The sequence below is a fragment of the Mugil cephalus genome, chromosome 15 (assembly GCF_022458985.1).
Source record: "Mugil cephalus isolate CIBA_MC_2020 chromosome 15, CIBA_Mcephalus_1.1, whole genome shotgun sequence".
In the NCBI taxonomy this organism is placed as follows: domain Eukaryota; kingdom Metazoa; phylum Chordata; class Actinopteri; order Mugiliformes; family Mugilidae; genus Mugil; species Mugil cephalus.
Window position 1 is genome coordinate 13,766,229 of NC_061784.1, and position 17,334 is coordinate 13,783,562.

The window sequence follows — 17,334 nt, forward strand, 5'->3', positions numbered from 1 at the left end:
TGAGGCTCGTGGCCGGGCGAGTCTGTGGCTGAACGTGCTCCTGAGCTGCCTGAGCCTGATATACTGAGAGGGGATGAGAGGGTCTGTTCATGTTTGTTTGCAGCTTCCGTCTCTTTTCCCTCCTCTCCATCGCCACTGCCGCGCTCTCTGCTCCCGTCCTCACCGCGGAGCTGGCCCAGAAAATTGCGAGAGCCCACCACCTCATCTCACCAGCTCTTCGCTGAGTTGAGAAAAACCCAACTAAAAGCCGGTGAGATGAGACGTCGGCAATATCCCATCAAGTTTTCCCTTTAATTTCCCGAAAACTTCGGTAACTGGCACATTTAAAATAGAAGTCTGAGGTGTAGAGCGCGAACAAAAACCGGTGACAGCAGCGCTCCTTATTAGTGTCATTCTCACAGTTTTGCACGACTGCTGTCGCTGATTGACGTTACCTGCATTGCCGGGTCCCCTTGCTAATCATAAAGTATGCAGATGATGCTATAGTGGTGGGGCTGATTCGGAAAACAAAGGCGACCGGGCCTAACGGAGAGGGGGCGGTGCGTCTGGCAGACTGGCGCGGGCGAAACAATCTTCTTCTGAATGTCAAGAAAACAAAAGAAGTCGTTGTTGACTTCAGTGCACCCTGCCACTCCACTGATTACTAACAGCAGTGGAGGAGGTAGAAGTTCCTGGGGGGGGGGGCGCATATAGCAAACAATCTATCCTGCACCCAGAACTCATATAATATATAAATAAAAAGCGAGCGCAGCGGCATTTGCACTTCCTTCGCAGGATGAGAAGGACACATATGCCTTCCAACATCCTCACCACTTTTTACCTGAAGTTCCGTAGAGAGTATACGGACCGACGGTATCTCTCTGTGGTGCTGCAGCTGCAGACTGGGAGGGCCTCCAGAGAGTGGTGAGGACGGCAGAGAAGATCATTGGGACTTCTCTTCCTTCCGTCAAGGACATGGGGGCCAAACGCTGTCTGTCGCGAGCAAAAAAACATCATCAGAGACTGCGCACATCCACATCATGGACAGTTCTCGGGAGGTACAGCAGCCTTGGCTGCAGAGCAGCCAGGCTCTGCAGCAGCTTCACACCTCAGGCCATAAGACTTCTGAACAGCAAATGGTGTTGTCAGGTTTGAGGATGATGCAGTAATTCAATGCATTGATCAAGTGCAGTATTCTTCTGCACTCTATCACTTTATGACTGTTTTGTTTTTAGACGCTTTTATTCAAATTTTTCAGTATTTTTCGCCTAAAGCTTTGCTATCTCGACAATTTGCAATGAAATTCCGTTAGTGTGTGCACCTGTGGTGTGTATTTTGAATGACAAGAAAAGATCTATCCCTCTATCTACAAGCAATCAGTGTTAATCATCAATGCAGTTATTTAATTTTTTTGTCTCTTCTTTGTCTTTCTTTCTTTTGTTCCCAGCTTTGGTCACCACACACACAAAAAAAAATAGTGAACAAGGAAATTGAAATAGAATTTCCTGTATGTCTTACGTAGATTTCCCAGAAAGACTTTAACAACCCCCAGAGAAGTAAGATTTTTCTGTGTTGTATTACTTCAGCTGCACTGAACAAAAGCAGCATCTTTGTTTTTTGCCGTGGAGAAAAAAAAAAAAAAAAAAGAAAAGAATAACAAAGAAACACAGAATAGGAAAGTGGAGTGCTCTGGTGTTCAGTGTTCCCGCAGTTGACAAAAAAGCAGCAAACGTGTTGTTTGCTGGCCACCGATCAGGTTAAATATGATAAAAGAGAGCGTGGTATCATAGTTGGCAGCGTTGACCGTCAGTGTGGAAACTAGTTTCCTTTCCTTTCTTTTCATTTCTTGCTCTTGTGGAAATTCACCCGAAACGCGGAGCCTGGAGACGAGCGTTGGCCGGACTGCTGAGGCTTTTCACGAAAACGGAACAAATGCAAAAACAAACGCTTGGCTGCAGAACCGTTCACGACAATGCGAGGGGTTTTGCTAATGACTGTTAATCGCCGGAGGACCTCGCAATTGATGGAACATGAACGGGCCGTCCGTGTAAATTCGCATCCCTGCCTGTGTGTTTATTTTCAGCCCTAATTTTTGCATACAGTGCTCACCTCTCAGATCTTACTGTGCGCTGCTCTCATCTAATGTTTCCGGGCTCATCTGCATTTGTTTGTCACCTCGTTGTTCCTCCCCTGTTTGTGCAGGCGTTAAGAGTGTCTGAACAAAGAAAACAAATCCTTTTCATGTACTGGCACACGCATCAAAACCGGCACGGCTCCGCTCACCTTGTTCTCACGAGGAACTGTGGATGTAGACGAGGGGGATATGGGCATTAGGGTTCCGAATTTAATGCATAATTTTATGGCTTAATCCACAGCGGCTCCTTGGTTTGTGTTCTACGTGAAGCCTAGGCGGTGCCAGTAAGCCCTGCACCTCGTGTAGAAGGTGTGTCAGCGAGCATGAATGTTACATGGGTCGCCGTGAAGTGCTCTCACACAAAAGGCCCTATTATAACTGAAATAAGAGGCATTTGCAGAGGAAAGGATGTGACACACGGGCTCCTGCATGCATTCCTAGCCCATTGGGAGACAACTGCGGTAGCTAATCCGTCGCGGTAAGGTAGAATATGCTTATTTAAACGCTTCACTCACAAATTCATTTCACACATTCCTGAGGCTCTGTAAGTGATCAGCGAAGAAAAACAGACGCAACACTCTTTTTCTCACCACTCGCTGAACAACATTAAAGGGTGTGAATATGTAATCTGGTTCTCATCTGTTTCACTCCTCTGACTTTTACCCTTTTCGTGGTCATTTTTCCTCCGTTTCGCCTCCGCTGCCCTCTTGTTTACTTCTCATTTTTTGTGAAACTCGTCTGACTCTTCTTCTTCTCCCCCCTTCTTCACGTCCGTCGCTGTCTGCGTCACTCAGGCATCGGTACGCAGGATGGCAGCGCGAAAAGGGAGGAGGACTTCAAGGGTAAGTCCCAGAGGCAGGTCCAGTTCAACCCGGGACAGACCACGGCCACGTGGCGCGTTCGGATCCTGACTGATGGGAAATACGAGCAGGCGGAGACCTTCCAGATTTTGCTGTCCGAGCCGGTGATGGGAGTGATGGAGTTCCCCCTGACGGCAACCGTTGAGATCCTGGATCCCAATGATGGTCAGTGCAGCTCATGCTTATATTATATTATATTATATTATATATTTATGTATGTGTATTTAAAGAAATTCCAAAAAAAAAAAAAAATCAACCAAAGATTTTGCAACCCCTCCTCCCTGCATTACCTCCACGTACCCCCTAGGGGTTGCGGATCCCCTGCTGAAGACCTACACTCTAAACTATTCCAGGGGTCTAAAAAAAAAAAAAAAAAAAAAAAAAACTGGCCTCACATTGAAATAGCTTACACTTTGTCAACTTTATTATCTCCCGGGAGGGCAATTTGTTTTGCAGCGAGCAGAGAAACAACACAAATAAAATACAGACGGACAGAAACAGTACACATTCAAACACAAGGTCCAACGATAGACTGCAGGCACCAGTGTCTCTGGGAGAGGTCATCACAGCGGATTATTTATGAGCCTCGGTGGTTGTTGGCACGACAGAATTTTTAAGTCCGTTCGTCCTAAGCCTGCGTACCATGAAGCCTATGTTTGGAGGCCGGGTAGCTCTAACTCTTAAACAATTTACCCCTGCTGTTCTGCCACATATCCTCACTATATTACACTTTTACATTCTCGTCTCATACAAGTGATGTCTACGTTAAAACTTCTCAAATTCCGATAAAAGTGCACACTCTGGTGGCCACTTGTGCAAATCTGTTTATCTGTGTTGGCCTCAAATGTGAGGTTTATATCACCAAAGGTACCAATCGCCCGACCATGAATAAAAACAGGGGAATGTGGTGGAGGCTTCTTCCTAAAATCAGCGCCGAGCTCTTTTTGGTTTTAGGAGCTCAAACGGCTGCAGACATGTTATCTGGTTCAGCCAAGAAATACGTAGCGGGAGAAGCATAAGTCTCGTTTGTGTGAGGATGAATAACTGTCAATGTAAACACTGTGCTTGTGGATGCGGAGTCCTGTCTAATCTGCCTCCAGGCAAGACGGCGAAATTTAGTTTTGCCATGATAACCGATAGAGAGTCGCTGTAGGGCTGCCTTTTTCATTAGTGCGCTGTATTTAAACGCAACGGAAGTGCACTCTCACTCGGCCACAAACGGGCACTCGGCAAACTTTAGTCTTTCACTTTGGTCCTTTGAATCTGCCATTTCCCCGTCTCCTGCTTCTTTCTGTCTGTTCCCTGCAAATTGAAATGTTAATGGAATATTGAGTAGGGCGACAAGCGGCTCTGCTCCATCAAGGCCAGATTTACTCCGCCGCCGCTTTTACATCCAGTTTTTTGTATGCATTACCCACCTCGGCGCAACTTTTAAGTAATTATGGACGTGCAGCAATGCTGGAAACTCTGGAGCCTCCATTACGGTGAAATACAGTTGCTCCCATCAGACTCTCTCCTTCTGTTTCAGTGTCACTCCTTTGTTTCTCCCATACCCCCCTCCCTCAATCTATCCTCCCTTGTGGATTAATTATTGTGTGTGTGTGTGTGTGTGCGTGTGGTAGGGCAGGCGCTGGTTTGTTTTCGCTCATCCCCGTCTCACTGTCTAATGTGACAGAGATGTGCCACTCTGGACTCTAATGGGCCAGTGAAGCTTTAGCTATGCCTGTGGCATTAGTCATACTCCAGCTTCTTTCTCTAATGATGAAAACTGGCTTCATCTGGTCTTCTTGTTAGCTCCGAGATCCCCCCTCCCCGGAGGACACGTCAGCTCGGCTAATATCAGCTTTCGAGCAGGATCGCTAAGCTTTAACTAAAAGTCTTCCAAAATTAGGGAGAGCATAACAAGTGGAGTTTGTTCTAACAGCGGGGACGGTCTCTGTTTGTCTCCGCTCACGCCCGGAGCTGTTCTCTATTGTTTCGTGTTTCTTCTGCTTTAGCTCGGTTCTCTATTAGACTGTTGCTAGTTTGATTAAGGAGGAGAGGGCTTATCCTGTAGCGCGTCTGCTTGCGGTTTACCCGTGTGATTGCAGAGCTTTCCTCCTCCGAAACTTTCTGACTTTCTTTCATATATAATCCATGCAGAGTGCTGACTAAAGATGAAGGTGGCAGCCTGCTGTTTGACTGTATGCTGCAAGCAGCAGCATCTCACCACAGTGGGTGTTATCACTTTTTTTTTTTTTTTTTTTTGCTTCCTCTCCAGCAAGGAAGCCACATTCATTTCCATTAAATGATGTATTATCTTATGTGTTTTCGGGGCGTCCACAAGGCCAGCTGCAGTCTTGCACGTTGTGCAATTAAAAGATTCTCCGTCAGGTTAACCTCTTGACTTGACTCAGGCAAGAAGCTGCATCTTTGGAGGTCGTGCTACTTATTTTATGTTTTCACCGGGGCTGATTTATTTTACATGTGCGGCACAGGCAGCCTCAGATAGGCCTCGGTAATGAATAAACGAAATATTTTGGTTTTGGTTTATGCACGTGTGTTTTTTTTTCTTCTTTTTCTTTTCTCCTCCCGTATGTTTTCAAATCGGGATGCGTGTTTTTCCTTCAGGAGACAAACTCGAGGCGCAAGAGCCAAGGGTGAGGTGACATGTGAAATAAGCGCGAGGAGATGAAGTGTGCAGTAAATGTGCGGCAAGAGAGGAGAAAATCAGGGGGTAGCACTGAGCGCGTGTGTGGGTAGAATAGGTAAGCAGCGGACCCCACCGCCACCACCCCCTCCCTGGGGAGTGACAGATTGTGGGCAGTGACAGAAAGTAGAAATGTTGGCGGAAGGAGGTGGAAGGAGAGAGAGAGAGCGATTTTAGTGAGAGTTATCGGAATAGAAGCGAAAATGTTTGATCTCCTGCTGCGCGCGAGATTGTCTCCATGTTGATGACTTCATCCCAAAGAGTCATCTCAGGTGCTGATCTCTCTTTACGCTGGCTTTCGTATCAAATACGAACCTGCTTCTTCTGATTCTTCACGCTCCGGCACTTGCCATTTTAATTGAACTTTTTGATGCGAAAGCGGTCCATGAGTGTTTTTTCAATTCCCGTCATTCAGTCTGCCCGTTGGAGACGGGGGGGAGAGGCGAGAAAAACTGGGACGAGATGAAACTTAGTCCACGCTCATGGTGTTTTTTATTGGTCCCAGAGCGTCTGTGGAAAATAGCGCCCAGCATTTATTGTTTCTATGATGACAGTAAGTTATGTGCTTTGATAGATGATGCTTTCACTGGCTCTGAGTCACTCCCTCCATCACAATCACTGTCAGAGACGGGAGAGAGGAGCGGGGAAAGCAAAAAATAAGAGACACGCTTGACCCCTCTGTGTATATAGAAGCAATGTGTGAAGCTCCCAGCTGATTCACTCCGTGGGATGAACTCAGAGGCCCCCCATGAGTAATTGTGTGCGACTCGCAAGGCGGTGGGAAAGACTTCCGGAAAGGCTTATGTTTGCAATAATTCCAAAAACTGTACGAATATGAATAAGCACTCTGCAGGGCCACCACTTAAATGTGTTTTAAGTGTTGCATGTGGTTCGCTATTGCAGAGCCAGGACAAAAAGCCGGTTATTGTGCTGTGGATTTCTGCAGATTTTTATACATATCATTACCCACTATGTTTTTTTTTCTCCCCCGAACAGAGTCGACTGTCTACTTCCCCGAGCAGATCCACTCAGTGGAGGAAGATGTCGGGGAGCTTTTCATCCCAGTGCACCGCAGCGGAGACATCGGCGAGGAGCTCATGGTGGTCTGCTACACACAGCAGGGTACGGGCTAGCCCTTCCTCACCTCGCGCAACCTGCTTACCTCAAGTGTACCGCGGCTGCCTGCCCGTTTTTCGGTTTGTCTGATCTGATCAGACGTTTTATTTAAAGCCCAAAGGAGTTATTTTTGGCTACACGTGCATATATAATGAAAGGGTTTTCAGCTACACGGAAGTAAAGACCAGAGAGTGAGTCATCAATCTTCTGCGTTCTGGCTCCGCCGTTTGTTTACATTTTATTATGCCTTCAAATCTGGTATCCATATTGTCATATGCCCGACGTGTGGGCGGGGGTGTCAGGTGCATCTGTTTGTCGCTGCCTGTGCTGCTTGACAATCTGTTTAAGATTAACATCACCTCACTAGAGAAGTAGCAGTTTGCACGGCATTTGCATTTTCACAAATCACCATGCGGCATAAGCTCAGTCTCGCACTTTGAGCTGTTAGTCGGCTCCGCCGTGGTTTGCTCGAGCGGCCGTTAAACCCCTTCTCAGCGTTTTAACTCCAGACGACTCTCGGCTACAGTTTGCAGATGATGAAGTTGACGGTTTGGGAAAAGGTGCTAACTCGCAAATGTCACAGGATCTGAGGCCGGGTGGCCTCATCAGAGGCGCTAGGCTAGGTATCAAGAAGCTATAGTGGCAAACACACGGAGTTCAACGAATGGTTGAACTAATACACTGACCTGACCTGCTGTACTTAAAAGTAAAACTCAATTAAATCAGGTTTTCAAACAGATTTCAGGTAAATATGAACCAGTGTTGCATGTGTCTCCCTATGATGAAAGATAGTAAGAGAGTAACTTTATGAAGCTAGGAGAATGTGTCTACAAACAAAGGACTTAAAAATAGTGAAAAATAATAATAATAACTAATATTACAGTTATTTTTGTATAGATTGAAACTGAATTACATGGTTTAATTGCTAATTAACTCAAATTAATAGGTGGGGGGCCCTACTTTTCATAGATACAAGTAAAAAGGTTGGGAACCACTGCATTACTGGAAACTGTAACTGAAACTGATAACTAAAAGTTTATGTACATAGAGTTCACCTTTTTGCATTTCATCCACTCTCTTTTTTGTGAGGGACATTTGCTCTAATACCCCCCTAACACCTCGTCCCTCCTCAGGCTCTGCCACAGGGACGATTCCCACGACCGTCCTGTCCTACTCGGACTACATCTCCCGCCCGGAGGAGCACGCCAGCGTCCTGCGCTTCGACAAGGGCGAGCGGGAGAAGCAGTGTCGCGTGGTGATCATCGACGACTCCCTGTACGAGGCGGAGGAGAGCTTCAACGTCAGCCTGTCGCTGCCCGTCGGCGGGCGCCTGGGAATGCACTACCCCACCACCAAAGTCAGCATCCGGGAGGATTTGGATGATGGTAAGGCGTGCTGATCTCCGGGTCACCACATGATTCATTGTCTCGGTTCATCTGTTTACTCTGCTAAGAGAAAGGTTTCAAATTAAGCTAAATTGTAGTAAATTTTGCATTCTTTTTTTTTCTTTTTTTTGCCTCAGTCTGGAGATTGAGAGGGTTTTATTGACTAACTCAGACACATTTAAACACAGTGTGGGTGTCGCTTCACGGGGCTCCCAGCTCTGGCGTTCCTGTAATTGTCTTCGGGCCTTTTATAACGCAGAGTATCTCTTAATTAAGCTCGTTTACGATCCTACTGCGTGTTGATGCGTGTGAAGATAAGTGCGCTGGAAACGGCCCCCGACGAGGACCTTGCACCCGCGGCCGACAGATGGAATCGAGCTCCCGTCTTCCCGTTGCTCTGACAGCTTTTAATTACAGCCGCAGAGAGTCTGGTGGGACCACGTTATCACACATGTCCCTTGTCCGCTTTCATCCGGCTACGGCGTCGTATGGACGTGGAGTGGATGCATACTTTGAAAGGCAGAGAAATGAGTGGAAGCTTTAAGTGGGCACTGACGAGCCTGCTGGGGGAACACCTCCTCCAATCTACAGGCGCCCTCCACCATCTATGCACTGATTTACTTTACGGACTTCAAAGAGACAGATTAATGTCTCTGCTGAAGGCTTTTTTTTATTTTTTGTAAAGCATACTATAGATCGCTGTAATAAAAGTCATACTTTCTTCTTGTCTTCCTCCTAGAGCACCGGTGTAATAAATTCGGGTTAAATACCAGCAATGTAAGAGAAGGTCTGACATTACATCTCACGCATGCCGCGGCCTCATTACACGGGGTGATGATCCATCCATTCAGCATCTAAGCAGGCAAATATCTTCAGGCGCCGCCGGTTTTAGGATGAGTTCTGGAAAAGGACGCGTCAACAGACAAAGAGCCTGCGTGCGCCGAGGCAAGGAGTGTAAATGACAAAAACACAAATGCGCTTTCTATTTTAGTGCGCCGTTACCTTGTTAAGCAGAAACTGACCTCATTATTCGTCATATTCCGTGGCGAGTCTATATTTAGCTGCCGTATAAAATAACTTTAACGGGGAAGGTGAGGAAAAAAAAAATGTTCTTCTCCGGAGAGGAGGTGCGCTGAGCGGCTTTATTCAGTTAGACGCATTTAGTTAAAGCGGCATCCGTTTTTTTTTTTTTTTTTTTTTTGACGTTGAGATGTCTACAACAGGAAGGAAGTATTAAAAACAGATTACGACCGGATCGACAAAACTGCGACACACAAAGTTTGAGCCTGAAAGCCAATTTATTTCGCAGACATCTGGCTGTTTTCCTTTCAGGAGATTATCAGACTTCCCAGTGGCTCTTTCATCTTGTCAGGAGCTGTTTTTTTTTTTTGTTTTTTTTTTTGTCAGAGTGAATAGTGTCAGAGAGGACCCATCATACGATCGCCAAATTGCAAACTGGGATAAATAAAACAATGACGACTCGCGGCTGAGAGCTCATTTGGGGAGACAAACTATTTTGCCAAATTGACTGTCTGTGTGTGTGTGTGTGTGCGTGTGCTCTGGCATCTGGGGGCTAGTTAACAAGAAACATGACACACTGTCTGATTGTTAGGTAAATTGTCAGAAGACTTCAGTCCCGGTGCTGAGTTCAAAGGAATGGAAATGTGTTTGTGAAAGCCCAACTCCACTGAGAGATGATGTGTCATTTTTAGCATCCCAGTGGATAATACACTGTCTGACAGTTCTCTATACCTGCACCCCAGACAGTGAAATTGTAGCCTCCTTCTCTTTAGTGTATAGGTCTTCAACAGGGGGTCCGTGACCCCTAGGGGGTCCGCAGAGGTACTGCAAGGAGGTCTTAAAATCTTTGGTTGATTAGACATTTTTATATATATATATGTGTATGTATGTTTATGTTTATGGTAGTTGCACGGCCACTCTACTACTAAAAAAATGAATATTCGAACCTGTGCATTATTTGAATAGCCTAATATTGAAAGCAAAATGATAATAATAATGTATATATATATAAGTAGCGCTAGTTTAATATAGAGCAAATATAGTACGCATTTATACGTTAAAGACTGATGCTTTAGTGTAACCTTCCAATCGCGGGAAAATAGAGAAACAAGAGGTGAAATGTCACTTGTTCCCCGCTTCGGCGTGTGTCATTACGTGACTGCACCCGCCAAGTTAACTCTAGAAATTAGATTCCGCATCAAAGGTAAATGCTGAGAAAAGCAATTGAAAAACTCTCGACTGAGACTGCCGGTGCTCTCTCTAGCCTCATTTCCCTTTCCCCCAGGTCAAAGTCAACGTCAGTATGCTTCCATCTATTCCCCCTCTCCCTCTCAGTCACACTCGCTCTGACTTCACCCGAGAAAAAAAAAAGAAAAAGAAAAAAAAAACGCGCCAGTGATGTCTGCTCGATTTAGTACTTTATCAGATTAAGCTCTACACTACCTGACTCCCTGAGTGTTGCGCTCTGCATGGCTGCACACTTTGACTCAGAGTAAGTGTTGACATCTCCTTGTACCCCGCCAAGGAGAGAGGACACTCAGGCTTTTCATTCGGGTGCATACGGCCACAGCTGAGTTTGTAGAATTGTAGATTAGCCCTGAGCATTTCTCGGGACCTCGGCACTTCATTTCGATCTCAGGGCAGCCTTACTGCTGGTCACACCGAAGCAGCAGTATCGGTTTGTACGGCCTTGCAGAGGGTGGAGAAGGTTGGGCCATTTTCACACTTTCGGTGGTGGGAGGGAGTGCAGTGTTATAATGTGCTGTATTATAGTATTTCTAATTGTGTTTTCATTAGTTTATAATCACCTGAACAGTTGTGTTTTTGTTTTGCTTACAATCTGTCCTTCATTTCTACATGTGAGTCCTCTTACAGCAGCCTACCGTGGTGCAGCGCTGGGTTTCTGGCTCGTGTTTTGATGCAACTGAACAGTCCTAAACACTGAACCTTTAATTGTTTTCATGTTGCTTATTAAAAAAATTTCTGTCCACATTTAATTTGCAAGTACTAAATCGTGGCATGAACCTTCTCTCCCAGCATCTTTATTTTTTCCTTTAAATTTACCACCTTTTGCAGAGGATGTAATTTCTCAAAAAAAAAAAGTAAGCAATTAAGGAGAAAAAAAATTAAACTCAAAACCAAACACGAATCATGAAGAAATTATATTTGCACTCTTAAGACTGATCCGTGTCTGCCTGCAAACTCCTTCTTACTGTGACTAAATCAATTCAGCCAACGAGCGATGTTTCACTTCAGCTGATTGTAAAGGGCCGGTTTCGTCAGAGAGAAAGCGAACGGCATCAATAACTGCATTGATGTGGAAACTACGTGGATCGGCTAAAACATTATGACCAGGATAATTTAATAACGCGGACCTTTCTTGTGACAGTTCGATGTTCTGCTGGGAAACGTTTGGACCTGGCATTCATGTGGATGTCACCTGGACATGTACCACCCACTTAGACCAGAGCGGACACCCCCACCCCATAGCAATGACAGGACGCAGCCTGACACAGACAAACAAACACAAACAAAAACATGAAAAATAGCACAAGGTGTTGACCTGACCTCCAAATTCACTAGATCCCAAACTGAGCAAGTATCTGAGGGCACCCTCAGAATGCCCATATCCATTCAGTATTAGGAAGGTGGTCATAATGTTATGCCTGATCAGTGTAAGATGTAGTTCTAAACATTTCCCACCGTTTTAATTATTCAGTGATCCCTCGCTAACTTTAAAACAGAGCACTCACGCAAACTGTAAAACCAGAAAACAAAAGGCCTTCGGCTGCTAACGCGGCATTTACAGACATGTTTTATTTGCCAGTCTGCTTCCGAAAGCAGGTGCCAAAAGCGAAGGACGGCTGAGAATGTCCAGGCAAACTGTGTTTTAAGGCGCGGTGACACACAAATGGCTGCAGACACCCACACGGCTGTAATTATCCCAATTTGGCTGCACACCTTCCCCAGCCGTTACTGAGCGCTAAACCGCGCGCGCGGCCCCCGAGTGCAGAGAGGATGCGGCTCTCATTCATCAGTCATCACTCAACTCCCTCTCGTGGTGTCAAGTCGGGCTCAGTCGAGACACGTCTGAACGGATAAGTGTCCTCTCTGGGGCGAGCGTTAGCCCGGTAGCTTACACGGAGTGTTTACAGACATGTTTCCACTTACCGTTGTCGAGGGGCTGCATTAACGTTAAGGTTATAATCACGCAGGAAAAACACCCCTCCTCCGCCCTGTTTACCCGCGCGCTCGGTCAAATGGTTTTACCTGCGTGTTTTTCCTCCCACCCACGCAGCCTATTTGTTGTGCCATTGTGCAAATACGAAAAATTCTAGTTGCGTTACAAGCCCCGCGCCGCATCTGTTAGGTGAAGCCAAGTGCGTAGGCGGGAAAGGTAAAAGGAAAAGACAGATGCGTTGAGGAAACAAGTGGTGGATGCGGAGGGCACGGGCTGCAATTGATATGCGAGGCTGTATATTGTTGCCCTGAGCTGTCAATTATTCTGTCAAGTTGGGATTCAGGATGCAATTGAAGTGAGTTTTTTTTTTTTTCTCCGTTGTCGCGGTCGTGCACACTGTGAATAGCTTTTGTTAAGTGGCCCAGTTATAGTATATAAATAAAATATGAAAGTTCATATATCATTAAAGTAAAGGAGGGAGAAGAAATATCTCTGTACCTTGGACTGTTGAGCATTTGATCGTGACACACACACACACAAAAAAACGGATATGTGTACTATTTTCGGATTAAATGCCAGAATATAAGAGATAAAAAGCCAAGTGAGAGCTGGTTTGAGCTTTAAACGGGAGAAGTTTCATTCTGTCATTTCTTTTTTTCTTTTTTTCTTTTTTTTTTTTTACTTGGCTGAGGGGGGATGGTGAAAGATGAAGTTGTCAAATACACACTGGACTGCTCCCACTTTGCTGCCTCAGGAAACAATGCCAGTTCAAACAAGCCTTCGAGCAGCGCTCTCTTTCTCTCCGTCTCGCCATCTCACTGCGAAAGCGCACGGGCGCACAGACGTGGGCCTTTCAGCGACACTTGCTGCATCCTTGTTTGCTGCAAGCACTTAATTCTTCTGTCAGGAGACACAATGGCAATTAACGGCGAGGCTGGACGTGAGGATGGGAAGGGTTGAAAGGTCAGGCTTCCCCGCGGTTAAACTACGTCCTAATGGGTTGTCGCTTTTTGACCTCTTTGTCCGACGGGCGGTTTTGCGAAATAAATCACGGCGGGCTGCGGGTGTCTGTCCGCTGACAGGTCTAAGTAAGCACAACTCCACTCATAAGTAGAAAAGATTAGCGACATTAACACCAAACAAAAAGCAAAGTAGTTAAACGGCAGATACTAATGAGGGTAGGTCCTAATAGGTTGGAAGCCATTAAACAGAATTAATTAAAGTGCAAAGCAGCCTGAGACAAAGAAAACATCCAATAACTCTGGGAACACTGGGATTATCTACTCTAAATGTGTCAAGGAGTTTGGAAATAAAATCCTAAGTCTCAAACGCGGTGCGACTGCACCCGCAAACTCACCAGATTAATTGCAGCAATTCTTTGTTCCCCAGCTCCAGTGTTTTACTTCGGAGAGGTCGAGTATCACGTGGATGAGAGTGATGGGTACGTGGAGGTCAAAGTGTGGAGGACGGGAACTGATCTGTCCAAGACTGGGACCGTCACGGTCCGCTCTCGGAAGGCAGAGCCCGTCTCCGCGCAAGGTAAGCTTCAATCGTGGGGGCTGTTTCGTCACCGATTCAGCTGTTCACTGTAAAATCTGACTTTACGCTCGTCCCTCAGTGCTCTCTTTCACCTCGCGTGATTGTTTTTTATCGCTATTCACCCCCTCCCGCTCCCTGTCCGTGTTCCCCCAGCTGGCATTGACTACGTGGGCATCAGCAATAACCTAGACTTCGCCCCGGGCGTCAGCATGCAGACGTTCAGGGTCACCATTCTGGATGACTTGGGGCAGCCGGAGCTGGAGGGAACGGAGAGCTTTGAGCTGGTGCTGCGGATGCCGGTGAACGGCGTCCTGGGAGAACCTGGGAAGGCCGCAGTCTTCATAAATGACTCGGTGTCCGACTGTAAGTGATTCGATGCTCCCAAGCATTTCATACATACATTCATACAGGCATTTGTTTGTGTGCCCCACGGGGTTTGAATCCTGCTACGTTAGATATTGTTCTTTGTGAAATGTACTGACTATTTACGGGATGAAATTGCCATCAAAGTGAGTTAATCCTAATGAGTTTGACCCTCGTAATCGTATTTGTTCCCTCTGCTAGATTCACTCTATTGTTGCCGTTTAGTCAGAACAAGGCTTGTTGCTTCTGACAGGCCAATGGAGGGACGGAGGGATCGTTTCCTTTGTAATGCGTGTTGACTTCTTTTGACTGACAGTGCCAAAGGTCCAGTTCCGAGAGCCCGTGTACACCGGGGAGGAGAGTGACGGTCGGATCACGGCGGCCGTGCACCGCAGCGGGGACATCAGACACAAATCGTCCGTTCGCTGTTACACCCGTCAGGGCTCCGCGCAGGTGGCCTCTGACTTTGACGAGCGACCCAACACAGACGCGTCGATCATCACTTTCTTGCCAGGTAATCGCGCCCAGGTACAACACGCGCATATTTTCTCGCACTTTTGGGAGTTGACACCTTTTTAATTACACAAACAACTCCTCCGTGATATTATTTGTCACACATTTTATCCACGGTCTGTCAATTAGATGCTTTTTTTCTTTTCAAAAACAGCCTGAAATTAACTGGGAACTTTAAATAAAAAAAGAGGAAATAGTTTATAAACGAGACATTTCACTCGTTGGACACTTTATTAGGTACACCTTGCTAGTAAAAGGTTGGACCTGCTTTTGCCTTCAGAACTGCCTTAATTCTTCTTTTTATACTTTCAACAAGGTGTTCAAAACATTCCTCAGAGATTTTGGTCCATATTGACATGACAGCATCAAAGTGAACTCATTGTCATGTTCAAGAAACCAGTTTGAGATGATATGAGCTTTGTGACATGGTGCATTATCCTGCTGGAAATAGCTGTCAGTAGATGGATACACTGTGGTCATAAAGGGATGGACATGGTCAGTAACAATACTCAGGTAGACTGTGGCATTTAAACCATGCTCAGTTTGTACTGAGGGGCCAAAAGTGTGCCAAGAAAATACAGTATCCCCCACAACATTACACCATCAGCACCAGCCTGAACCGTTGATACAAGGCAGGATGGATCCATGCTTTCATGTTGTTTACGCCAAATTCTGACCCTGCCATCTGAGACTTGTCAGACCAGGCAACATTTCTCCAATCTTCTATTGTCCAGTTTTGACAGGAGTGGCACCCGGTGTGGTCTTCTGCTGCTGTAGCCAATCTTCTGGATGTGTTGTGTGTTCAGAGATGGTATTCTACATTCCTTGGTTGTAACTAGTAGTTATTTGAGTTACTGTTGCCTTTCTGTCATCTCCAACCAGTCTGCCCATTCTCCTCTGACCTCTCACATCAACAATTTTCAACCACACAGCTGCAGCTCACTGGATATTTTCTCTTTTTCAAACTGTTCTCTATAAACTCTAGAGATGGTTGTGCATGAAAATCCCAATAGATCAGCAGTTTCTGAAATACTCAGACCAGCCCGTCTGGCACCAACAACCACACCACGTTCAAAGTCACTTAAATCCCCTTTCTTCCTCATTCTGATGCTCGGTTTGAGCTTCAGCAAGTGGCTTTTGATCACCTCTATATGTCTAAATGCACTGAATTGCAGCCATGTGATTGGCTGATTAGCTATTTGCCTTAACAAGCAGTGGAACCGGTGCACCTAATAAAGCGGCAAGTGAGTGTATATGTGTATGAAGGACAGATTTCTTTCTGTCCTTGCTTCAACCTCAAGTTTTCTGACGTGTCCTGTCAACTATCTTTTTCTACACTGCAGGCGAGGCGGAGAAGCCGTGTGTTCTGTCACTTGTTGACGATACGCTGTACGAGGAAGGAGAAGAGCTGCGGCTGGTCTTAGGGAACCCAAAGAGCAACTCGCAGTTTGGCGCATCGGTCGGCGCTCTGAACGAGACTCTGGTGAAAATCAAGGACTCAGCTGACAGTAGGTGAAATGTTGCAGGCTGAGGTGAAAGCATAACTGAACACATTTTCAGCGCCGCGCTTTGTTTTTTTTTTTCTCCTTTTTTCCGCGCGCTTCAGAACCCGTTATCCGCTTTCTGGAAACCAAGTTCAGCGTCAGTGAGCCGAAGGAAGCTGGAGCTGTGGCGACTGTGAGGATCCCCGTGGTTCGGGTGGGCGACACGTCGAAGGTGTCGCTGGTTCGCGTTCACACCAAAGACGGTTCCGCGGTCTCAGGGGAGGACTACTATCCCGTGTCCCGGGGTGAGTGCACACATGTCCTCCTGTGGCGCGTTGGTGTGAAAAAGCTCAAAATGAATGAACGCGCTCCATTTGTCAAGCTGCAACCGATCTGCATTTGGCAAGCAGGAGAATATAAATGTAGTTTTGATGAAGGGAAACCATGAAATAATGGACATCCCGTTGATGACGGGAATTCAAACCACTTTAAAATCTCCATTGTTTGCATCCACCTGCTGGCCTCTTTTCTTTCGCTGGCGTGCTATTGTTATCAAAACACAACCTGTAGAGGGGTCCCTGGGGCTGGAGAGCCCAGCTAACGTTGTGTGAAAGGCGGTGCACGTCCTGGACGAGTTCCCAGTCCGCAGAGAGACAAAACAGCGATTGACATTCACGTGCAAACCTGTAGCCAATTTAGATTCACCAGTAATCCAACACGCATGTGTTTGGACCGTGAGAGACGGCACCTGGAGAAAACCTGGCAGACACAGGGAAATTCATGAACCCGTGCGGATCAATACCCTACAACCACCACTTGTGGTCAGAACTTCAGAAGATACATTGGCTTTGCTCTTGCTGCCCACCCCCGTTATCGATTTCCATTATTCATTTGCATCAGCTAATAAGGGAAGTTTGTTTGAACCGATGCTCCCTATAGGAAAGTGAAAGTAATGAAAGCCGGCTCGGTCGGTCTATGTGGCCCTGGGTCATCAATCTCTAATTTTATCCAAAATGTGAGAAATTAATTTCTGAAATACTCCTACGATGGAGGGTCGTGTCATTTTTAATG

General features: G+C 46.2%; 1 protein-coding gene across 2 annotated transcripts in view; it reads left to right on the top strand.

Annotated features, from left to right (window-relative positions):
- Positions 1-17,334, top strand: part of frem2a (FRAS1 related extracellular matrix 2a) — a 60,651-nt gene that overhangs the window by 28,969 nt on the left and 14,348 nt on the right. For both annotated transcript variants that reach the window (XM_047607971.1, XM_047607972.1), the window contains exons 4-11: positions 2,908-3,138; positions 6,659-6,784; positions 7,912-8,163; positions 13,754-13,903; positions 14,057-14,266; positions 14,583-14,780; positions 16,123-16,287; positions 16,386-16,568. In XM_047607971.1, coding sequence (XP_047463927.1) covers positions 2,908-3,138; positions 6,659-6,784; positions 7,912-8,163; positions 13,754-13,903; positions 14,057-14,266; positions 14,583-14,780; positions 16,123-16,287; positions 16,386-16,568 — 1,515 coding nt within the window. The remainder of the gene's footprint in view (positions 1-2,907; positions 3,139-6,658; positions 6,785-7,911; positions 8,164-13,753; positions 13,904-14,056; positions 14,267-14,582; positions 14,781-16,122; positions 16,288-16,385; positions 16,569-17,334) is intronic.